At 42.6% G+C, this 25,656-nt stretch overlaps 1 protein-coding gene across 3 annotated transcripts in view; it reads right to left on the bottom strand.

Annotated features, from left to right (window-relative positions):
• The window catches only part of lonp2 (lon peptidase 2, peroxisomal), a 69,417-nt gene extending 53,807 nt beyond the window's left edge, over positions 1-15,610 (bottom strand). For all 3 annotated transcript variants that reach the window (XM_072279628.1, XM_072279627.1, XM_072279629.1), the window contains exons 1-6: positions 15,294-15,610; positions 12,518-12,743; positions 11,066-11,197; positions 9,096-9,218; positions 6,282-6,466; positions 3,888-3,982 (exon numbers count right to left, since the gene is read on the bottom strand). In XM_072279628.1, coding sequence (XP_072135729.1) covers positions 3,888-3,982; positions 6,282-6,466; positions 9,096-9,218; positions 11,066-11,197; positions 12,518-12,743; positions 15,294-15,523 — 991 coding nt within the window. In that variant the 5' untranslated portion in view covers positions 15,524-15,610. The remainder of the gene's footprint in view (positions 1-3,887; positions 3,983-6,281; positions 6,467-9,095; positions 9,219-11,065; positions 11,198-12,517; positions 12,744-15,293) is intronic.
• Between the last annotated feature and the right edge of the window lie 10,046 nt (positions 15,611-25,656).

Below are 25,656 nucleotides of genomic sequence, written 5' to 3' on the forward strand. Positions count from 1 at the left end.
GAATCAATTGAAATATGGTAGAATAGGAAGGACAGGGCAGCAGGTGGGTTGAGATTGAGTCAAACTGAAAGAAAAGTGAATAAACAGCTGACTGGAACAGGTTTAATTAAATTCACCTATTTATAGTTTTAATGGAAATGGAAGAGAGTATCTTTAAGTGACTTACCTAATCCCAGGCATTTCCTCCAGATGTTCACAAACATCATCATTAATCAATTTTCCAACCTGCACCACTGATCACTGTTTCAAGCAACACCACCCAACCCCATCTGGCCAGCAACCAAACTGCCCAATCTCTGTAACCTTTCCAACAGACCAACGTGAAGACATCCCACTTACACCTGTCAATCACAATTCTAGTGCCAATGAAAATGGTTATTAGAGCTCTATACTTCGGTTGATGATATTCAGGAAAAACACCCTTAGGACTCCTGACCTCATTGCAGTCACCCCACACACCTCCCAAAATGACATTTTTGCAGGCCCAGGGTGTTATTTCTGGCTCCATACACAACATAATAAAATCTACTTAATTTCCTACAAAGTGCAGAGAACTAATCATGCCTATCATTTATGCAATTTTCCCCTTTATTGCATTAATAATTTTCTAACAGTTTTTTAAAAACTCTCTGTAGGGACTACAAACCCCTGTACACTTTCATCTATCAGCCACAAATGTTCCTTCGTTAATGGCTTTGCATGGGCACATAAAAAGTGTCTTATATTAAAAGCATGCTGGATTACCAGCCCATTATATTCTAACTGCTCCCACTTGATACTGACTGCATTTCATAAAGACTACACAGCATGCTCATCAGGTCTTAAAAGGGCAACAAATTCCCTCAGTGAAACACTAAAATGAAGTACTTCCCAATACACAAGAGGACAGAAGAAGCTATAGAAGATGCTGAACACATTTTGATTGACTTTTTAAGGCCTACATTGTATTTTAACAAAACTAATTATGACATTTTCATGTGGTTCTGCATTCTAAAACCAGCACAAATGTCTATCCTAAAACTTCATTCTAATCTCTTTTTTAACAGCACAAGGCAATACTCTCACTGCACCACCCCCCCCCGTGATCTCCGATTCCCTCCGACTCTTCGACCATGTGCTCACTCAGACCTGCTACCACAGTCATGCATCCTTCTTGGGAACATGCCTTTACTGCCATGTTATGCTACATGGCTTCTCTTTACTTCACCCCTCCCAGATTCACCTATTGTCTTGTACTTCTTTCTCCCCTCCCCCCACCTTCTTACTTAAACTTCTCATCTTTTTTTTAGTCCTGATGAAGGGTCTCAGTCTGAAATGGTGACAGTTTACTCTTTTTCATAGATTCTGCCTGGCTTTTCTGATAACAAAAAGTCACAGAATTCATAAATTCATAATTATCCAAAAAATTTGAGCTACAAAATAAAACAAAGTTTACAACATAAAAAATACACAACTTGGCTTCATGTTACAAAAACAAAATTGCAATATGGAGAGTTTTGAAGGAATGTAATCCCCACTGCACCCTCAGGTCAACACAGCAATTACCTGTGACAATTTATAATCCATTTTTATTTCTTACCTTATTTCATCTTATCACAAGCACCATCATTCAATTTCTTTTACCAACTACCAGCCTAGGAGCATCCATATACACTGCACTGAACTAAACATTGAAATAGGTAATGCCAGAAGGTGATCAGAATTGGGAAGAAAACAAGTTTTCAGAAGAGCAAGAAGAAACATCGCCAGCATAGCCCTTTTCTAATGATTTGCACTTTTCAATGAGTGCATGCAGAGCTTGAGTGCATACAAGCATGAGGAATAATAAGAACATTCCACATCTGCATGCGGTCCTACTCCAATGCTTTGGTTAAAGACCATTTAAGACAAATTTATGCAACATGAAGGATGATTCCCTAATGCAGGAGACACTAACTAGAAAATACCGCGGAAATCTGAGACACAGTATTGAAAGAAGGAATGGACACCACTGTCACAGCCCTATAGAGGGTTCCCACAGAATGAACTAGAATAATTACAGGAAATCGAACAAATATTAAAATTAGTAGAAAATTCAAATGTTAAAATATTCCACTTCATTCTCTGATCTTCCCAACTTTTATTTAGTATGTGCCATCGCTAGGTAACAAACACACTCTGGCTTTAACAGCTTCCACAAATCTATTTTGTTCAGAGGTCAGGAAAAAAAAATACACAAAAAAAAAATCACTCAATATTGCAACCATGTCAACACAGTATGTAATAAATGGCATCAAAAGCACATAAAATAAGGAAGAATAATTACTAAAAATGGAAAGTGAAATTAATTCTGCAGATGACAGGAATAAACATAAAAATGCATGTCAAACTTTTGATTGTAATAGTATCATTGGAACTGACTTGGATACAATTTGGGGGAATGGTAAACTTGGGAATGGTCTGTATATAGATTTCAGTGGGTTTAAACATACCTGTTTCAAAAAAAAACATCAACTCTGAATATGATTAAAATACAGTGGATTCTAGTTAATTGGGTCACATCAGGATCAATATATTTTAGCCCAATTAAGCCGCTGCCCCAATTAGCAGAGGTTTTGTGGAAATAGTTAAAGGTATAAAAACAAACCATTTAACCGATTTACAAATTGTGTATTTTAATGTAATACAGAACAAATCAGAAAACTATAAATACTATAAAACTGTTTATTAGTTCCTAATAGTTATCGGTGTACTCTGCTTTGTACGAGCTGGTGTATGCTGCCATGTACAAGCTGTCCAGGGAAAGGAAGCACCACTGGTGATGGGGCTTGTAATGTCCATTCTGGGGCAGCTCACTCACCTTTGGTCCCTCAGCTCACACCTGCAGCTCCAAGTAGCTGTTCCCATGTGACAACAGCCACTCCCTGGTGCACTGCTTCGAAAGGTGAGCTAAGCCAGGTAAGTGTAGCTAGCAGGCCTTGTACCTTGATCAAACAGGGACCTGCATTTGAAGTCAGCTTGATCAAGTGAGATCCAACAGCCAAAGCAGTTCTGCAAAGCTTCGTGGAGAGCGAAGGGCATGATAAGGCACAGAAGTACTTATGGTTATCCACTGCAACCAAGGAAGACCCCAGTTTGTGACGACTACTTGTACCATTGGACACAGACTTCCAAGATTGAGAGTGGAACTGTCCCAGTTCAATGGCTTTTCCGCTTTTAAAACTCTCCCACACAAGTTTCATGGTTATCATTGAATATGACAGACAACCAGCACACTGCCATTTTTTTTCCCCATTGACTATAAATCACCAAAATAGGTGTAGACACATAGTGCAGATAATGGACTTTATACAATGCTTTTGACGATTGCATCCTCCAAATCCTCCTTTTCATTGTAACATTCAAGATGATCGTCAATACCTTCAAATTCTTCATAGTTCCCAACTTGTTGAAGTAGTGAAATCATCTAATTTTTACTCCTGGCTGTTTCAGGCATCCCCTAGCCTAAAGGCTTGAAACCACAGTGAACTAAACAATTCTAAATTTTCTTTCCACTTACTTTCACCAACTATCAGTGACAAAAAGTCACTGCTTTTTCAGCACAAACATATGTAAATGAACTTTTTAAAAACCATTCGCTCTGAGCACAGTGTAGTTTCTAACGGCCACATAAGTTCACGTGACTGCCACTAATTACCAGTCGTTCAGCAACAGTATCTTGCCCCAATTAAGTGGCATAGTGTTCCAAATAAACAAAGGGAATCCCAGCTGTTTTCTTGATTAGCTTTTGTTCCTTAAGAGTTGTTCCAAATAAGCCGCTGCCCTGATTAATCGATGGCTCAATTAACCGGAAAGTGCAGTATTCATTTTGCTTTTTGGTTTCTAGATTGCAGTAACTAATTTCTTACCTGTTGTGCTTTTGCTCCATGGCAGTTCCACCATTAGTTCCAGATAATTTCGGGTCAAAGCAAACTCTGGCATTGACTGAGGCATCTTTTTTAACCTGTAAAGGACAAAACCCATTAAAAAATTAGGCAACATGGTTTGTAGTTTTAAGGCAGTTCTTTGAAAGATTTTTTACACTTCCTTATCAACTGAGTTTGAGGTCAAATTTATTTGCAGGAATAATAGTGCCTTTGAAAAAAGCTTTATATTCTTAATTGAAAATAAAATCTAGAAGACTTACAAAGACGCTATGACCTTATGCCCAGATCTTCAGGTTTAAGAAATTAATTTGTAACAGTGGTGTTGCTGAGACAGATTCCTGTTGATTTACTAATCAAAGTGTTCCAAATTGGAATTCTGAAATTTTTTCTATCACTGCCAATTGTTATGTTTGAATTTTATGGAACTATATGACAGATTATATCTAATATTATACAAGACTAAAGAAAATTGTCATTAAGAAATTTTTGTGTGAGAATGAATGTACTATGGCTGATGTTATACCGAGCTCCAGGGTAAACTTTTTAAACCAAAAATGGTATTAAATATTAACAAAGTACTCTGGTATGAGGATCAATTTTATTTATTGACAGGAAGTAACATTCATGAAATTAAGAGATCAAGTTTCAAAGTGCATTTATTTTCAAAGAATGTACAAATTATACAACCTTGAGATATGTTAGCTTACAGGCAGTCAAGTCATGAATTTAAGGCTTAAATTTAATATGTTAAGCAGATAATAGACACATTTTCTATGAATTCCCTAGTTTTAAAATGAACCCTTGGACTGGAAAATATTAAACAAAAAAAGAATGAAAACACAAGGAACTTTGGCCAAATATTCTGGAGCTACTTGCTCAGAAAATCTATCATTTGATGCATAGTAGCAGAGCAATAAGAAAATTAATAATAGGGCAACATTTTTTTTAAATGTCCCACAACCTCCTGTCCTTGCACTACATTGTTTCCTCCAGCACGTGATCTAGTTTAGGGAATAGAGCTCATGTGGTAGCAGTGGGCCCAACCCCAGATATGCCGGCTGTCAAATTGTGACATTTATGAATGTGTGGCACTTAGACATTTAAAAGCATTCAGGACTAAGTGCTGAAAGACATACACATGGTTAAGAACATGAACACATGAAGCTGCCCATTTCCCTCATTCATTTGATGGGACAACAGTGTCTGCACCAGGCTGCAATTGACAGATCTCTCAGTTTAATCACTGGGATATCTGCAAAAGCTACACTGCTCTGGAGAAGGAATCCATTCATCCTCTGGCAGAGGTGCCTTGCTGAGAGAAAGACTATGCTTCAGCTTACGCTCAGAAATATCTGCTGGTAGAGCCAGGCATATCACAGCAAAAGGTCTGCTCCAATATAAAACAAAATTATTAAAAAAAAGAAAAAAAAAAATCACATTTGACAGACCTATTAATAGCTTTTAATTAGCAGGACAAGTTAATTGAGTATGCAGGAATGTAACATTTGGCATTTCAAGTACAGCAATATAAAGTTATGTAGGAATCCAACGGATCTGGGTGTCCTTATAGCAACTCCTTTTATAAATTAACATGCAAAATCATCAAGAAATTGGGAAGGCAGATGGTACATTAGCATTTATAATAAATGGACTGGAGCATAAGTACAGCAATCTTACTGCTGTTAAATAAGGTCTTCATCAGACCACACAGAATTTGTATTTCACGGATGAGGCAGTATTCCTAGCAGGCAACACTCAGTATACAGGGCTTTCATTGTATTGGGTTTAGAACAATAAAAGCTGCTCTGATCATAACATAAGACTTGCAAGCAAATACTAACATGATCCTGTCTCTAGCTGGGTAGTCTGGAATCAGGGTTTCATCTCAAAAAACTAAGTGGACCACCTGGAAAGGAGATGAATATTTTCTTTTTTGGGATTCTCTATCACAAAGACAGTGAATGCATAATCACTGTAGATATTCAAAAATGGAGATCAATATAGTTTTGGAAACAAAACAGAATCAGAATAGAGCAGATTAGTGAAAGTAAAGTAGATCAACGGTGATAATAATGAATAGCAAAACAAGTACAAAGTGAGCGAAATGACTTAATTCAGCTGCTTTTTACAGAGGCAGAGCAAGTACACTAGGAACCATTACCATATTTATTCTTGCTAGGACATAGAGTATATTTTGGAACAGTACTGCTTATCTAAGATCCATCCAAAATCTCAAATGCTTTCATATTGCATAAATTAGAATCAATCCAAATGACGACTTGAAAAAATCCATTTAAAAGAATTGCACCTAGCTCATCAAGCTTTCAATACTGCTAAAAGAATGATGTACGTTACTGCTCAAAGATGATGATATACCTTTTGATCTCCTTAATGCAAACTTTCATTGCTTGTTCAGGCATATTTGTACTTTTAATCTTCTTCTCCAGTATGATAATATCATCACTATCATCGCCATCATCATCTTCCTGCTCAAGTGCCTCTAAATTCAATTGTCGTCCTGGAATTTGATTGTTTTTTCTAATAGGTCGGATGGTCACAATCTAACAAATACAAAAAATTCTTTGATAAATACTTCCGGGACTCTAACATTAGTTACTACACTTAACTGAATATCACATAAAAATGCCAGAAGAACTCAGGAGGTCAGGAAGCATCTAAGGAGGGAAATCAGCAGTCAATGTTTCTTACCAAGACTATCCATCAGGACTTGAGTCAACCATTTATTCCCCTCCATAGATACTGCCTGACCCGCTGAGTTGCTTCAAAATTTTGTGTCTGTTGCTCGATTTTTCAGCATCTGCAGAATCTTGTGTAACTTAATTGGATTGTTGTCTCCTCACCAAAATACATCTCACAACATTTACCAAAAAATGTAATATGCAGAGCTCAGAACCATTTTCTACTCTGCTCAATATGGAATTGTAGCACTCTTTCAAAAAGATTAATGGAGTCTAGCAAATAAGCATTTGTTTAACCAATAATCTACACAAATTACAATTGTATGCAAAAGTTTGGGCACCCCAATCAAAATTTTTGTTTCTGTGAATAGCTAAGCGAATAAAAGATGACCTGATTTCCAAAAGGCATAAAGTTAAAGATGACACATTTCTTTAATTTTTTAAGCAAGGTTACTTTTTCATTTCCATCTTTTACAGTTTCAAAATAACAAAAACTGAAAAGGGCCCAAAGCAAAGGTTTAGGCACCCTGCATGGTCAGTACTTACTAACACCCACTTTGGCAAGTATCACAGCTTGTAAATGCTTTCTGTAGCCAGCTAAGAGTCTTTCAATTCTTGTTTGGGGGATTTTCACCCATTCTTCCTTGCAAAAGGCTTCTAGTTCTCTAAGATTCTTGGGCCATCTTTTGAGGTCTATCCACAGATCTTCAATGATGTTTAGGTCGGGGGACTGTGAGGGTCATGGCTAAACCTTTAGCTTGCGTCTCGAGGTAATCCACTGTGGATTTTGAGGTGTGTTTAGGATCATTATCCTGTTGTAGAAGCCATCCTCTTTTCATCTTCAGCCTTTTTTTTTTACAGATGGTGTGATGTTTGCTTCCAGAATTTGCTGGTATTTAATTGAATTCATTCTTCCCTCTACCAGTGAAATGTCCCCATGCCACTGGCTGCAACACAAGCCCAAAGCATGATCAATCCACCCCTGTGCTTAACAGTTGGAGAGGTGTTCTTTTCATGAAATTCTGCACCCTTTTTTCTCCAAACATACCTTTGCCCAATGCGGCCAAAAAGTTCTATTTTAACTTCATCAGTCCACAGGACTTGTTTCCAAAATGCATCAGGCTTGTTTACATGCTCCTTTGCAAACTTCTGATGCTGAATTTTGTGGTGATGACGCAGGAAAGGTTTTCTTCTGATAACTATTCCATGAAGGTCATATTTGTGCAGGTGTCGCTGCATAGTAGAACAGCGCACCACCACTCCAGAGTCTGCTAAATCTTCCTGAAGGTCTTTTGCAGTCAAATGGGGGTTTTGATTTGCCTTTCTAGCAATCCTACGAGCAGTTCTACCAGAAAGTTTTCTTGGTCTTCCAGACCTCAACTTGATCTTCACCATTCCTGTTAACTGCCATTTCTTAGTTACATTACGAACTGAGGAAACAGCTACCCAAAAACGCTTTGCTATCTTCTTATAGCCTTCTCCTGCTTTGTGGGCATCATTTATTTTAATTTTCAGAGTGCTAGGCAGCTGCTTAGAGGAGCACATGGCTGCTGATTGTTGGGACAAGGTTTGAGGAGCCAGGGTATTTATAAAGCTTTGAAATTGGCATCACCTGGCCTTTCCTAACGATGACTGTGAACAAACCATAGCCCTAACAAGCTAATTAAGGTCTGAGACCTTGATAAAAGTTATTTGAGAGCTCAAATCTCTCGGGGTGCCCAAACTTTTGCATGGTGCTCTTTTCCTTTTTTTCACTCTGCAATTGTACAAACAAAAATAATACACTAATCTTGCTTAAAATGTTGAAAAGAATGTCTCATCTTTAACTTTATGACTTTTAGAGATCAGTTCATCTTCTACTCACTTAACTATTCACAGTAACAGAAATTTTGACCAGGGGTGCCCAAACTTTTGCATGCCACTGTATTTCACATATATTTACCTAAATTATGCATATGGTGTACATTAAATTAAATATTTAAGTGAAATATAGACCAACTGCTTCAGTCAGTGGACTGTAGTCCCTCATCAATAACAGTTTTGTTTCACATTTGAAATTGCAGGAAGTAATACAATCGCTTGCTATTCATAAGGAATAATGTATAAATAATATTGCTGGAATTTTATCACAAAAGTTTCAAAAACATAATTCCATTAGGAATTTATATTACTCCCTTTACAAAACAAGTCTTTCCCATGCATCATAACAAATGTAAAAACCCAAAATTTGGCCATAGAAGGGCATACAGGGTTCAATTCCTGGTGCTGACTGTCAGGAGATTGTACATTCCCCCAGTGACCATGTGGGTTTCCTCTGGATACAGCAACTTTCTTTTGATGTTCAACACTGAAAAACCTTGGAACAGTCTTTAGTCAACAGTTAATACAGCATCATAAAAAAGTATAACTTGCAATCTTGCAGTCCTCTGCACCAAAATTTAATGGATTAAATAACTGATTATGTCATTGCGGTACAATAAATCACACCTACCTGCTTTTCATCACTTGGCTTTAATTTATGAGCTTTTTGAAGTAATTTTAGTCCTTCAATTTGCCGAACAAGCAATGGAATGGTCTTCTTAAATCTTTCTTCTAAACCAACAGCATCCAGTACCTATGTATCAAAGCACAAACTAGGTATTACTGAATTGCTCCAAGTTAGATCTGTAGATCCCTAACTACAATTTTACCCATATGCAATCTGTAAATAAAATGCATACCCTTTATTGCAAAATTATGATACACCAGATTATGCAATAAAAAGCAACCTTTTCCAATATTTAAAATTAAGTTCAGAATTGGTAATACTGCTCTCTGCTTGCAGTTATGTGAAGTAAAATATCTGATGCCATGTATTTTAAACCAATAGTTCAGAGGACCCTTTATTTTTCCGCATCTATTTCCCAAACTTCACCACCACTCCTCACTGTGGCTACTCAACTAAAGGTCCCGAACCCTCAACAGTTAACTATAACATCTCAACAACTATCACCACTTTCCAATGATCTCTCGCAGCCAGCTCTTGCTCCAGAACTCTGACCAAACCTAAACTCAATCTCTCCGCTGACTGCAACACACACACACACCAAATGCTGGAGGAACTCAGCAGGCCAGGCAGAATCTGTGGAAATGAGTAAACAGTCGACGCTTCGGGCCAAAACCTGAAAAGGGGGTATCTGATAGGAGAGGACAGAAGGCCACTGAAGCAAGGAAAGAGGGAGGCAATGAGCAGGTTAAGGAGATGAGGTGAGAGGGGCAACAGGAACGGGGAATGGTGAAGGGGGTGGGGTGGGGGAGGCAATTAGAAGTTGTTCGAGAAATCGATGTTTACACCATCAGGTTGGAGGCTACCCAGATGGAATATAAGGTGTTGCTCCTCCAACCTGAGTGTGGCCTCATCGTGGCAGTGGAGAAGGCGATGGAATGACATGTCAGAATTGGAATGGGAAGTAGAATTGAAATGGGTGGCCGCTGGGAGATCCCATATTTTGTGGCGGACAGAGTGAAAGTGTTCGACAAAGCAGATCTATATCGGGTCTCAATGATATACAGGAGGCCACATCAGGAGCAACAGATATATGACCCCAACAGACTTGCAGGTGAAGTGTCACCTCACCTGGAAGGACTTTTTGGGGCCCTGAATGGTAGTGAGGGAGAGGGTATAGGAGCAGGTATGGCACTTGTTCTGCTTGCATGGATAAGTACCAGGAGGAGGGAGATCAGTGGTGAGGGACGAGGGGGCAGAGTGATCCCTGCAGAAAGCAGAAAGTTGGGGGGGGTGAAAATATGCTTGGTGGTGGGATCCCTTTGGAGATGGCAGAATTTACAGAGAATTATGTACTGGACGTGGAGGCTAGTGGGGTGGTAGGTGAGGTTAAGAGGAACCCTATCCCTGTGTGGCAGCAGGAGGACGGTGGAAGAAGGGAAGCCCCTTCCTTTGAAGAAGGACATCGCAGTTGTTCTGGAATGAAAAAGCAGATGCAGCAGAAACGGAGGAACTGAGAGAATGGAATGGCATTTTTACAAGTGATAGGGTGGGAATAGGTAGGGTCCAGATCGCTGTGAGTCAGTGGGTTTATAAAATATATCCGAAGATAGACTCTACTCATTGTTGTAGGGTAGTTAGCACGTTCCCCTGTAAATACCCAAACACGAGCCCCAAAACTGAACTTCTGACTCTCTTTGTGCATCCCGCACTAAAGCCAATTCAGTCTCAGGCTTCATGAACTTTGGAATTTTCCAGAGGTCAGCCTACTACAGATGAACAGTTTAACTGTCTAACTTCCAGCCCAATTTTTTTCCTCTCAGGTAAAATTGTAAACTGCATTTCTTATGAACAAACAAAAAAAGACAATGAGAATTTTGATGAAATTATTTTACTTTTCAGTTACAGTTATTCAACATCTTACATGAATTTTTAAATTTTATGCTCTATGAACGTGCATTTATAATCCTCTGTACCTGCAGCTTTTCATTAGCACTAGTCCGGATAATTGACGCTAGGATGTCAGGCAGTGTTTCTCTAGGAAGGCTATCCAGCAAGTGTCTCAGCTTGGCAACGACTGGTACTGACATATCCAACATCTCCAACAGCTGCAAACATTAAATTATCCATTACCGCACAATTTTTACCTAGTGCCATGGGTCACATATTATGCAATGCTTTCACGCTCTGAAAAGATTAAAGAATTTTCCATTAAATCACATCAGCACTTTTTAAAAATGTTTATGGAGCAGCAGGAAAATTTAAAAGCTTTCAAACTAATTCATCCTAATATCAACCTGGAGCCACTTGGAAACATTCAAGCAGGTAAGAGATTTAAATACATATCCTGCTGAATTTGAAAGTGGATAGTTTCAACAAGATTCCTGCATGATTGCCAGCCAGACTGACCTGCCAGAGAGTTGGGGGAGTGATGGTCTTGTTAGATTAAAAAGGATGGTGTTAATGGCACCATGTACGCTACCTTCAACAGATTTCAGCAATCAACCTGTCTCTAATTTGGTGGCCCAATAACAGAAAAGAGGCAGGTTCGTGAATTTCAGTAATTTTATCTTCACAACTGCCCAAAGCTCAGTCATCCTCGAGTTTAAAATTAGCAAAGCTGTGACATGTTTTGATGAGTTGATACTCTGCCTCTGCCTTGCATTTTTCCAACCTCTCAAGTCAAGTCAAGATAAATGAAGATAATTCCAGAACTGGGAAGATTATAAAAGAAAATGACTTATAAAAAAATTACACAATCTATGAACATAAAATTACAAAATCTACGAACCTTTTTTAAAAAGACCAACTTTTACTTTAAACAACAATCATCAGCTGTAAACTCACCTACCGCCACCTCTCAAGTTAGTTTTATTCAGGTTAGTATCCTTGTTTCAGGCTTAACTAAATTATTCCCAAACTCTTACTCAAAATTGAAACACTGTATTTTCATATAAATCAAACTTCAAAAATATGCCACAGTTGGAAATAAAATATTAGAATCGAAATAGGAGATACATTCAGACAATTCTGAGACACTCAGCAAATAAACTTGTATCTGTGTAAGAGAAACCTAACTTTTCAGTGAAGTGCCCTTCATCAGAACTGTTAACTAATTGTTATTTCAAATTTCTAGCATCCACAGTCTTTGATTTTCATCCAGAATAAATTTATTTTTGTAAGTTATGAAGTATTTCATTAAGATACATTTTCTTGATTTAAAAAAACGCAACTTTTTGAATTCCAAAGTGTTTTCCTTTAAAACAAATCACATTCTGGTATTCATATCTTGTTGCACAGCCAAGATTTATTATGGGGGTAACATATGCACTCTAATTAGTAGTAGTTTGACCCACTACAGTGCGGCTTAATCACCCAAAACTAATCAATGTAAATTACAATTATATTAAAAGACACTTTACACAGACCTGAACTGCATATTTGTAGAACTGCTGTGAAAGGTCATTCAACTCCCCAATACCATCTGTGTATTGCTCCAACCGATCAAGCTGTTCCACTTTAGCCACTGGAAATGGCTTCTCCTTCACAACCTCAAGTATGTTAAACCGACAAAGGCCCGTGATCAATAGAGTATAGCGTGGCTTCGGCCAATTACTGCCTACTATCTGCACTGCAATACCAGCTGTTCCAATCCTAATCACAATGTGAGAAAGACAACAAATCAGCAAATCAAAAAAGTTGTTTGTTTTAAAGAAATGCAGAATATATAAAAGATATTAAACTAAAGGATGCAATAATACTAGAATCACAACAAATAACATACATGATAAGAATGATTACCTTGCCAATTGCCTGGCAATAAATAAAAAAAGCATGCAAATCTTCTGTTCGAACTGTTTAAAAAAGAAATCAAGAGCATTTTCAAATACTGTTGATTCTGGTTAACTGGGTCATCAGTTAATCGGGACAGTCAATTAACAGGACAATTTTTAAAGATCAAAAACTAATCAAGAAAAAAGCCTTCATTTATTTGGGACACTATGCTGCTTAATTAAGACAGGAGATGGTTGACAAACTGTCGAACGTGTGCACTTGTGTTACCCTTAGACACTTCACTGTGCTTACAGCAAACAGTTTTTAAAATGGAGTCAGCTGCTTGTGTTCAAAAAACAGTGATTTTTGTCACTGACAGCCGCGAGAAATAAGCAGCAAGACAATTCAGAACTGCTGCTCACTGTGGTTTCAAACATTCAGGCTTCGAGATGCCAGAAACAGCCAGGAGTGAAAATGAGATGATTTCACCACTTCAAGTTAGGAAGAATTTGAAAGTATTGATAATCATCTTGAATGCTACAATGAAAATAAAGATTTGGAGAATGCAATTGTTGATAGCATTGTATGGATGCAGTACATTATCAATACCAGGTGTCTGTGCTGATTTTGTTCATTTACAGTCAATCAAAAGAATGTGTACACTGGATGAATTCCTCTGTCGATAACTATTAGAAACTAATATGCAATTTTATAGTACTGTAGTATCATTAATAGTGTTCTGTTCTGTATTTCATTGAAATATACTTGTTAGCAAAAATACAGAAAATGCTGGAAGAACTTATCAGGTCAGGCAGCATCTGTGGAAAAGAGTAAACAGTCGACGTTTCAGGCCGAGACCCTTCTTCGGGACTGGGTGAGAACCCTTTCTTGTACCTTTTGAACATCAGCTAATTAGGACTGCCGTTTAATTGGGCCAAAGCATACTGGTCCTGATTTGTGCCAATTAGCTGGAATCCATAGTACACAAAAATTACAGCCATACCCAAATTGGAGTAGAAGAATACATTTGTAACAATAATGAGGACATATATAGAAATATTCAATTCTATCTTATAGTTTTTTTCCTTTGGTTGCAAATTACTTCTTTTCCTAAGACATAGGTGGTTTATTTTCTGAAAAAGTAATTTTTTACTTAAATTTAAATCAAAGCAAGTCAAATGGATTATTTAGAAAGCCAGTTAGGTTATTTGCATTAGGCAAAACAAAGCTCACACCAAAACTCACAGACGGAGTGGTCCACTGATACCCAAGTCAATGTAACAGCTTAAAGTATTTATTTCATTTCAATCGGTTCTCTTGAGCATATCAACTAATACATCAACAATTTTTTCCTCTCATTAACATCTTAGCTCCTTTCCTGCACCACAACTGGTCCATCTGATTTATGTTTGGCTATATTTCATTGTTATTTATTTGTGTTAGCACTCTTATCTCAGTATCAGAAGCCAGTGCAGCTCCAGTACAGAGTTCAATGTAGTTTCAAAAGAAACAAAATGAAAGCAAACTGTTGCAAGCCCTACAAAACTGTACACTAAAACAGAAAATGCTGGGGATACTTAGCAGATCAGGCAGCACTTGCGAAGAGCTTTTCAGCTTAATGACCATCAAATTTGGAAAATGATAAACACTGAGAAAGCTCTAAGAGTTAAGATAGAGAACAAGCAGAAAGAACAAAAGGGAAAATGGCCTGGGTGAAGGTAAACAAAACAGATTTACAGTGCTGTGCAAAAATGAATGGTAATGGTAATAAAGGGCCAAGCAGAACAATACGCCAAAATAACAGAACAATTCGAGTTCAAGTGGTAATGAAGTGTGTGATCAAATGCTGCTACTTAAGCTAACTACAGAGTTTCACTAGAACAGTATGAGGGGCCAGAAATGAGTCGTCAGATACGGAATAGGACAGAAAACCAGAAGTTTGCAAAACGATCAAAATGACATCTGCTGCATAGCTTGAAACCCCTTCACATGGGTAATCACATTTTGAACATGCTCGCAATTTGGGCAAAATAATAAACTGACTGAACCGTTCATTATATCCATCTCAGTAACCAGCAAAAAAAACCTAGAAATACCAGATGAATACCAGATGAATTAATGAAGCAAAAAACTTTTAACTGTTGCACAAGGTGTCACTTAAATTAGTTCTACACAAGGCTGAGCTGCTTACAGAGCACAAATCATTGCAAACGTTTTCTGCGTGGGGCAAGAGTTTATTCGTTAACCACCAGCAGAACATTTAGTCTACAGGTTTTAACCATGACCAGCAGGAAGTATAAAAACTGTAAACGAAAACAGAACTGCTTTTTAATCACAAATTACAAACACTGAAAGCATTTAAAGAGGACAACATCAAAGTCCCTTGCCCAAGTGCCTACTGAAGTTTGGGTGGCTGCTGCCGAGGCCTACCTGTGCAAGTGGGGCAGGTCCTCGGCCTCGCTGTCGGGGTCTCTGGTGCTGGGGATGACCCCGATGATGGTGCTCCGGACCGAAGTGCCCCTGAGAAGCCTGCTCTTCACCAGTTGTACGTTTCGGGGGGTCTCCACACTGATGCGTATCGTAGAGCCAGGGAGCAAAACGCCCTCGTTGGTCAGCAACAGCGGGAGCCGGCTTGGGATCTGGATAACACTCGAGCCCATGGCGATGGCCTTCTGTCCCTCACTCCGTGCAGTCTCCCGAGATCCCGGAGCGGAGCAGAGAACCGACCCCCCACACCCCGCCTTCCCCCGGACCTACGGGTCCCCGCCGCTGCCACCACAGTCGGGACAACGCGCACGCGCTCCGAAGTCAAGCCGCCCAAGCATTGCGCAATAGTTCAAAATACAAACATTCAACTGATTAAAGGTTATTGACACGGAACCGCAGCTTTGTTTCCCTGATCAGAATTAATCTTTCACTATTATTTAGTTTTCTCTCTCCGCTAGTTTTATTCTGATATAATAGGGGCATTTAAAAAATCTGTTATGTTCTGTTTTGCCGTGATCTGTGGAGTATCTCCAATATGTTCTGTACATTTTGCACAATGCAAGGTTATGTGAACAGCAATGAGATGTATGCTTGGATGATTTTTTTTATTTTAGTGACGTGAGGTGAGAGCTAAATGTTGACTAGGTCACCAGGAATAGTGCCAACTGTGTTCTTAAAACGGTGCCATAGTGTAGGCCAATTTATACTTCTGCATCAAATCTACAGCATAGGTACAGCATAGCTGCATACCCACGCCGTACCCCACACCATAGTCTGGCACGCACCGCCCCAAAAATGCAACTATGCGTCACAGTGACGCAGACAGCAACAACTGTGATTGGTCCGCTTGGTGGCATCGTATTTCCTCCGACGCTGCAATAGCTTGCCATTGGGCGACTGAAGGACAGGGAGGGAACTCTGGCTGCAATGCTTTCCATAAAGCTTTACAGACCTCCGAAATTATGGAGGACCCTGTGCTTGACGCCAGTTTGTAGCTAGCTGCTACAGCCTGTTGATTTCCACCTGAAGCTAAAACTCGAATGGTGATTGCCAGTCTCTGAGTATACCGTGCGAAATAAATGGTTGGAGACGACGAACCAAATCGTCAAATCTACCTGTCGATATCTGAAAATATTTGAAATGCATTTCCTCGTCCACGTCTCTCAGTGGCTGGACAAGCACAGAAAATTCACCCTCCTTCAGCTTCAGTCGCCATTGTTTGAAGTTTGAGTTTCTTCGTGTTGAGTTTCAACACGAAGAAACTCAACACAGTGGCATAGAAATCCCACCACCAACTAGCGTTTTATCGGTGAATTGCAGAGCGACGCACACACACCAACGCACAGGTATAAATACTCACAACGGCGTAGCCCACTTGCAGAGGCTACGGCGTAGGCTACTGCGCAGAAGAATACGTCAGCCTTAACATCTCACCTCTAAGCAGCCTTTCAGTGCTAACCAGAGTATCATTCCCGGTGATGTGTCCAAGCCTTCTGAATGAGGCTTGAATCTTCCGAGACAGAGCTTGTGGAGTCACCACTGAGCCATGGCTGAATGCGTTGCAATTTATGTGAATTCATTCCTTCCTGTGGTAAACCATATATATGTGTTGTAACTGGGTTACCTGTCTGGACACGCCCCTCTGCTGACTGCCCCTGTGGCTTCTCCCACAGACCCCTGAATAAAGGCGATTGGGCCATGGCTCCTCCTCTCAGTCCAGGGGCAGACACTCAGCATGCTGGAGGTCACATTTTACTGCGAATAAAAGCCTTTCAGTACTTACTCTACTTCCAGTCTTTTGGAGTTATTGATGGTGCATCAATTTTATTCGCAGTAATTTTAAAGCATGGAACATTTCTGAGACCCGACAAGTTAGACCTCGACCCACAAGCACCTGAAGCTGGAAACGCTTTTGAACTCTGGCTGGCTTGCTTTGAATCACACCTGGAGGCGATTGAAGTGACGGACTCCACAGCGAAGCGCAGATTTCTCCTTTCCAGGGTCAGTCCACAGGTCTACTCGATAATCAGAGACCAGCCGAGCTACGACGGTGTGATGAGCGACCTCAAAGGACAATATTTGCAGCCGGTAAACACCGTCTACGCACGGCATCACTTAGCGACACGACACCAGCGGCCCAGGGAGTCAAGTGCTGAGTTTGTCCAGGCACTACAAACATTCATGCGGACCTGCGGCTGCCAAGAACTGACGGCAGAACAACATGCGGAGCTCCTAGTGAGAGACGCTTTCGTCACAGGGACCAGGTCAGTGTATGTGCGCCGTGGCTGCTGGAAAAAGCTGATCTTACCTTACATTCGGTGATTGAGCTGGCCGACATGCTGGAGGCAGCTCTGCACAATTCTGAGGCTCTCCAGGCACGTGATCCCCCGATGGCCTCATGGGTGCCGCAGACCCCGCAACCTGCCAGCGAATTGACCTCAGCTGCTGCCAGTCGCGAGTCCGCAAAGTGCTACTTCTGCAGACTCAAGAAGCACCCCCAGAAACGCTGCCCGGCCCGAGAAGCTAACTGCTCCAGCTGCGGAAAGAAGGGCCACTTCGCTAAGGCCTGTAAGTCCAAACTGCAAGCGGGATCGAGCAGCGCTGCGTGCGAGACATGGGGGTCGCCATCTTGCCTGCCGCCATCTTCCCTGCACACCGCCACCATGTGTGAGACATGGGGGGGGTCGCCATCTTGCCTGCCGCCATCTTCCCTGCACCCCGCCACCACGTGCGAGACATGGGGGTTGACATCTTGCCTGCCGCCATCTTCCCTGCACGCCACCACCACGTGCAAGACATGGGGGCGGCTATCTTGGTCAGCGCCACCGCCCACCACCTACAACCAATGGGTGCTCATGGGGCACCCCACCGCACCGGACCAAGACAGCGACTCAACACTGGCCTCCGTGACCCTCGACCAAAGCACTCCCCACCAGCTCACAAGGTCAATGATGGACATCCTGGAGGAGGGGCGCAGGACAAGCTGCCTGTTTGACACAGGCAGCACGGAGAGCTTTATCCACCCGGCCACGGTGCAGCATTGTGGACTCGCGATAAGGCCGGCAAGTCAAAGGGTCGCCATGGCTTCCGGGTCGCATACAACAGACATCCGGGGGGGGGCGTTGTGTAGCGACACTAGTGGTGCAGGGCACAGAATATCGAGACTTTACATTACTGGTCATGCCTCAACTGTGCGCCCCTGTGCTAATGGGGCTCGACTTCCAGAGCCACCTGAAAAGCATGACAATGGAGTAGAAACATAGAAACATAGAAAATAGGTTCAGGAGTAGGCCATTCAGCCCTTTGAGCCTGCACCGTCATTCAGTATGATCATGGCTGATCATCCAACTCAGAACCTTGTACCAGCCTTCCCTCCATACCCCCTGATCCCTTTAGCCACAAGGGCCATATCTAACTCCCTATTAAATATAGCCAATGAACTGGCCTCAACTGTTTCCTGTAGCAGAGAATTCCACAGATTCACCACTCCCTGTGTGAAGAAGTTTTTCCTAATCTCGGTCCTAAAAGGCTTCCCCTTTATCCTCAAACTGTGACCCCTCGTTCTGGAAAATATGATGGGCCCCTTCCACCAATCACTGTCGTAAATCCTCAGTTTTGTAGGAATACGTCACATAACCCGCTACTGACCACACACACACACTGACCCGCACATCCCACCCAACACCATGCCAACAGCTGCACTACCGACACCACTTGCGGCCTCTCCACCCTCAAGATCCCTCCCCCACCGCTGTTCGCCAACCTGACCCCCGACTGTAAACCTGTGGCAATTAAAAGCAGGAGGTACAGCGCGGGGGACAGAGCCTTCATTAAGTCGGAGGTGCAGCAGCTGCTTAGGGAGGGGGTCGTTGAGGCAAACACAAGTCCTTGGAGGGCGCAGGTGGTCGTTGTTCAGAACGGGGAGAAAAATAGGATGGTTGTGGACTATAGTCAGACCATCAATAGGTTCATGCAGCTCGATGCGTGCTCTCTACCCCACATCGCGGATATGGTCAATCAGATAGCACAGTACAAGGTGTATTCAACCATAGACCTAAAACCCGCCTACCATCAGCTCCCCATCCACCGGGAGGACCGCCCTTACACCACCATCAAGGCGGAGGGCAGGCTTTATCAATTCCTGCACGTCCCCTTCAGTGACACAAATGGTGTATCCGTCTTCCAGAGGGAAATGGACTGGATGGTGGACCAGTGCCAACTGAAGGCCACGTTCCCATATCTGGATAACATCACCATCTGTGGTCACAACCGGCTGGATCATGACAACAACCTCCAAAAATTTCTCCAAGCGGCCAAAGCTTTCAATCTCACCTATAACAAGGACAAGTGTGTATTTGGGACCACCAGACTTGCTATCCCTGGGTGTGTCGTGGAGAATGGAGTCATTGGCCCTGACCCTGACCGCATGCGCCCCCTGTTGGAACTCCCTCTTCCCAACACCCTCAGAGCCCTCAAAAGGTGCCTGGGCTTCTTTTCATATTACGCCCAATGGGTCTCTAACTATGCAGACAAGGCCCGCCCCCTGGTCAAGTCCACCACATTCTCCCTCTCAGCCGAGGCCCGCGCGGCCTTCACCCACATAAAAGGGGACATTGCCAAAGCAGCAATGCATGCGGTGGACGAGGCCATTCCCTTCCAAGTAGAGAGTGACGCCTCTGACTTTGCACTGGCTGCTACCCTCAACCAGGTGGGAAGACTGGTGGCGTTCTTCTCCCGCACCCTTCAAGGCCCTGAAATTCGGCACTCCGCGGTAGAGAAAGAGGCCCAGGCCATAGTGGAAGCTATTAGGCACTGGAGGCACTATCTCGCCGGCAAAAGGTTCACCCTGCTAACTGACCAGCACTCAGTCGCATTCATGTTTAATAACCAACAGCGGGGCAAAATCAAAAATGATAAAATTCTGAGGTGGAGAATCGAACTCTCCACCTTCAACTGTGACATCATGTACAGGCCTGGGAAGCTCAACGAGCCCTCCGATGCCCTATCCCGGGGAACATGCGCCAGCGTGCAGATCGACCGGCTATACGCTCTACATGCAGATCTTTGCCACCCGGGGGTCACCCGGCTTTTCCACTTCGTGAAAGCCTGGAACCTGCCTTACTCCCTTGAGGAGATCAGGATGATGACCTGGGACTGCCAAGTCTGCGCAGAGTGCAAACCGCACTTCTACCGACCCGAAAAGGCACAACTCATCAAGGCCACCCGCCCTTTTGAGCGACTGAGTGTTGACTTTAAGGGCCCCCTTCCCTCCACCGACCACAATGTGTGCTTTCTTAACGTTATTGACGAGTACTCGCGGTTCCCTTTCGCCATCCCCTGCCTCGACACCACTACCACGTCAGTTATAAAAGCCCTACGCAAGCTCTTCACTCTGTTCGGATACCCGTGCTATATCCACAGTGACAGAGGGTCCTTATTTATGAGTGACGAGCTGCGCCAATATCTATCGGCTAGGGGAATTGCAACTAGTAGGGCCACGAGCTATAATCCCCGGAGGAATGGACAGGTGGAGAAGGAGAATGCCACGGTGTGGAAAGCCACACTCTTAGCCCTCAGGTCAAAGGGACTGCCGGTCTCCCGCTGGGAGGAGATCCTTCCCGAGGCACTCCACTCCATCCGCTCCCTGTTATGCACAGCCACCAATGCCACCCCTCATGAGCGACTTTTTTCTTTTCCCAGAAAGTCGACCACTGGAACCACCCTACCAACTTGGCTGACGTCCCCGGGGCCAGTGCTGCTCCGGAAACATGCGAGGAGCCATAAATACTCCCCGATAGTCGAGAGGGTTCACTTACTTCATGCGAACCCTCAGTTTGCCTACGTGGTTTTACCTGATGGGCGGGAGGACACGGTCTCTATCCGTGACCTGGTGCCCACAGGAGCACCGGGCCCCTACCCTGAACACTCCGTGGTGACTATTGACCCCGTACCCACCGATGTATGTACCCACCGGACACCGCGCACTCCAAACCCTACACAGACACCACACGACACTCCCATACCGGGCTCGACGCACACGCACGAGGGATTACCGACGCCTAATGTGCTTGCACCTGAAGTCAGGCCGGAGCCAGCACAACCACTGTCGCCACTGGTGCTACGTAGATCACAGCGACGGACTCGACCGCCTGATAGACTTGACCTGTAAATATACTTGTTTTAAGTATTGTCAGACTCTTTTAAAAAAAAGTAGGGGTGAATGTGGTAAACCATATTTATATGTTGTAACTGGGTTACCTGTCTGGACACACCCTCTGCTGACTGCCCCTGTGGCTCCTCCCACAGACCCCTGAATAAAGGTGATTTCGCCCTGCTTCTCCCCCTCAGTCCAGGGGCAGACACTCAGCGTGCTGGAGGTCACATTTTACTGCAAATAAAAGCCTTTCAGTACTCACTCTGCTTCCAGTCTTTTGGAGTCATTGATGGTGCATCACTTCCTGGGATGTTGCCACCACTGTCTGTCTACTTTCTACATTCCTGTCTTCTTGAGAATTCAGTGGTGAAGTGACACTGCAGTCCACGTATCGAAGAATCCCCAGGATAAGTGATGAAAGATCAGCAAAATATTATAAAGTCAGGAAAATGTAGAATTTGTGATGGGGGCCAACAGAGAGATGGAACATGTCGGGGATGGCAGCTTGCAGATTACAAAGCTTTCAAGCTCCAGTCTGCTTTATCCTTCTGGGCCAGAGAAGAAATTGGTTTGGGACAAGTTGTTGAAGATACCTTGAAATGTTGCTGCTGTACACACTGGTGGTTGAGTGAGTGAACCTTTAACATGGTGGGAGTGGTCCAAGTTCAATTTCAAGTTTATTATCATCTAACTGTACATATATACAACCAAACAAAACAATGTTCCTCTGGACCATGGTGCACCCACAAAACTTATATCACACACAGCATATAGAATATTGTTACAAATGAGTTAATAAAATATAATTCAAAGTCCACGTAGTGTGCAGCACAGGTAAATGGTGAACAGCAAACAAACATGCTGTCCTAGTGACAAGAACTCAGTGGTGGCAAGGTATTTGTTAGTCTCACAGCCTGAGGGAAGAAGCTGTTACCCAGTCTGGCAGTCCTAGAGCTGATGCTCCTGTACCTCCTTCCTGACCAAAGTTTTTTGAATAGATTGTGGAATATGTGATAGGGATCCTCAACTATGCCTCGGGCCCTTCATATACAGCACTCTTGGTAAATGTCACAGATTGGGGGGGGGGGGATGGAGACCCCCGATGATCCTTTCAGCAGTTTTTACTGTTCTCTGTAGGGTCTAGTAGTCTAATATCTTGCAGCTTCTGGACCAGAGAGGGCACTCTCAATGGTGCTCCTGCAGAAAGTTGTTAGAAAACTGTTAGGGGGCCTTGCACGTCTCAGTCTCCTCAAATAACATAGCTGCTGCTGTGTATTCCTGACTAGTGAGGAAGTGTTGTGGGTCTAGGGCTAGATCAAGGAAGGTTGTGCTCTTCATTCACTCTAGGCAGAGCCATTGATGTGCAATGGACAGTGGTCAACCTGCTCCTTCCTCAAATCCACAATCATCTCTTTTGAATTGTCCACGTTGAGACTCAGGTCTCCAGCATTTAGCAAGTCTCCCCTCTGTATGCAAGTCTCCTCATCTTTGCTGGTGATGAGGCCAATCACTGTTGTATCATCAGCGAACTCGATGATCACTTTGAGCTGGATCTGGCAGTGAAGTCATCAGTCAGCAAAGTGAACAACCGGGGGCTGAGCACACGGCCCTGGTGGTGGAGGGTAAAAAGCACTCAACATGGTGCGATTTGAGGTGTCGCTGCCAACTCGTTCTGACTGGGGTCGTTCTCTCGAGAAGTCCAAGATCCAGTTACGGAGAGGGGTGTTGAGTGCCAACGAGAGCATTTTATCCACTAGCCTCTGAGGGATGATTGTGTTAAACGCCGAGATGAAGTAGATGAACAGCACTCTGGCCTACATTATGAGGCTTGGTTTCCTAGGTGGGACAGGATGGAGTAGAAAGCGAGGCTATGGCATCATCAGTGCACTGGTTTGAGAGGCAGATGATCTAGAAAGGGTCCAGTGTGGCTGAAAGGTGGGATTTTATACAATCAGTCAGCTGTATTAGCATAGATGATATTCACCACTAAAATGGGTGTTAGACTTGCACTCAGAGACATAAGTTGATTGTGACAACAAAATCAGCCGCTTGGCCTTCAGTCTGAGGCAGTACATTGGATTAGATATTGACATCATGGGAGAAGTCAGAGAATGGTAATAGATTGTTGCTTCTCTGACTGGAGGTCTATGACTAATGATATTCCACAGGAACTGGTGCTGGGTCCATTGTTGTTTGTCATCTACTTCAATGATCTAGATGACAATGTGGTAAACTGGATCAGCAAACTTACAGATGGCACCAAGATTGAAGGTGTAGTGGACAGTGAGAAAGGCTATCAAAGCCTACAGTGGGATCTGGACCAGTTGGAAAAACGGGCTGAGAAATGGCAGATGGAATTTAAAGCAGACAAGTGTGAGGTACTGCACTTAGGAGGGACAACCAGAGTAGGACTTACACAGTGAACAGTAGAATAGAGGGATTTGAGAATGTACCGTAGATCCTTAAAATTCCTTGAAAATGGCGTCACTGGTAGATAGGGTCTTAAAGAGAGCCTTTGGTACATTGGTTTTTATAAATCAAAGTATTTAGTACAGTAGTTGGAATGCTATTTTGCAGTTGTGTAAGACATATTGAGACCTAATTTGGAATATTGTGTGCATTTCTGGTCACCTACCTACAGGAAAGATAACAATAAGATTGAAAGAGTGCAGAGAAAAATTACAAGGATGTTGCCAGGACTTGAGGAAAAACCAACAGAAGGCAACAAAAAAGCCATGAAGGAGAGAAAAGATGAAATATAAAGTTAAACTAGCCAATGTTATAAAGGAGAAAACCAAAAGCTTTTTCAGATATATAAACAGTAAAAGAGAGGCGAGAGTGGATATCGGACAGAAGGCAAATGATAATCGAGAGTGGGAATGGCAGGAAAACAAATTGCAGATGAACTTAATAAGTACTTTGTGTCAATTGTCATTGTGGAAGACACTAGCAGTATGCCAAAATTTGAGAGTGTCAGGGGGCAGAAAGCTGGCCAGTGGTGTAGTGACATCAGCACTTTGAGGTAAATGGTCCTGGGTGCGAATCCGGCCGGTGCCTTGCACGCTTTCCACTCATGCTGGGTTGAGCGTCAAGCCAGCGATAAGGCCTCATTAAAAAAAAACAGAGCAAATGCTAAAGAAATGGTTACACCACAAGACATGAAGGAGAATAACAAGGCGGCAGAAGTGAGTGGAAGCTACTATTACTAAGGAGAAAGTGTTTGGGAAGCTGAAGCATCTGAAGATCAAACATCAAAGTAAATTTATTACATATCTGTCACCATATACAACCCTGAGATTCATTTTCTTGCGGGCATTCACAGTAGGTACAAAGAAGCTCCATAGAATTAATGAAAAACCACACACAAGATGGATAAACGACACGTGCAAAAGTCAACAAACTGTGAAAATAAATAAATAAATAAATAGATGGATAGATAGGTAGATAGATACATAAATAAATAAGCAATAAATATCAAGAATATGGAATGAAGAGTCCTTGAAAGTGAGTCCATATGTCGTGGGAGCAGTTCATTGTTGGTGTGAGTGAAGTTATCTCTTCTGGTTCAAGAGCCTGATTGTTGAGGGGTAATAACTGTTCCTGAAACAGCTGTTGTGGGCCCTGAAGCTGCTCTGCCTTCATCCTGATGGCAACAACAAGAAGAGAGCATGAGCCAGATTGTGTAAGCCATTGATAATGGATGTTGGTTTCCTGCAACACCGCTCCTTGTAGATGTGCTCAACGGCAGGCAGGGCTTTATGCATGATGGACTGGCCTGTATCCACTACCTTTTGTAGGTTTTTCCGTTCAAGGGCATTGGTGTTTCCATACCAAACCCTGATGCAACCTTTCAGTATACTCACCACAACACATCTATAGAAATTTATCAAAATTTTAGATGATATGTCAAAACTTTACAAACTTCTAAGAAAGTGGAGGCACAGCCGTGCTTTCTTTTTAATGGCACTTACGTTCTGGACCCAGGACAGATTTTCTGAAGTAATAATGTCAAGGAATTTGAAGTTGCTGATCCTCTCCATCTCTGGTTCCCCAGTGAAGACTTGCTCATAGACCTCCAGTTTCATCCTCCTGTTATCAATAATCAACTCCTTGGTCTTCCTGACATTGAATGAGAGGTTGTTGTTGTGGCAC

This window comes from Mobula birostris, chromosome 15 (assembly GCF_030028105.1).
Source record: "Mobula birostris isolate sMobBir1 chromosome 15, sMobBir1.hap1, whole genome shotgun sequence".
NCBI classification, from domain to species: domain Eukaryota; kingdom Metazoa; phylum Chordata; class Chondrichthyes; order Myliobatiformes; family Myliobatidae; genus Mobula; species Mobula birostris.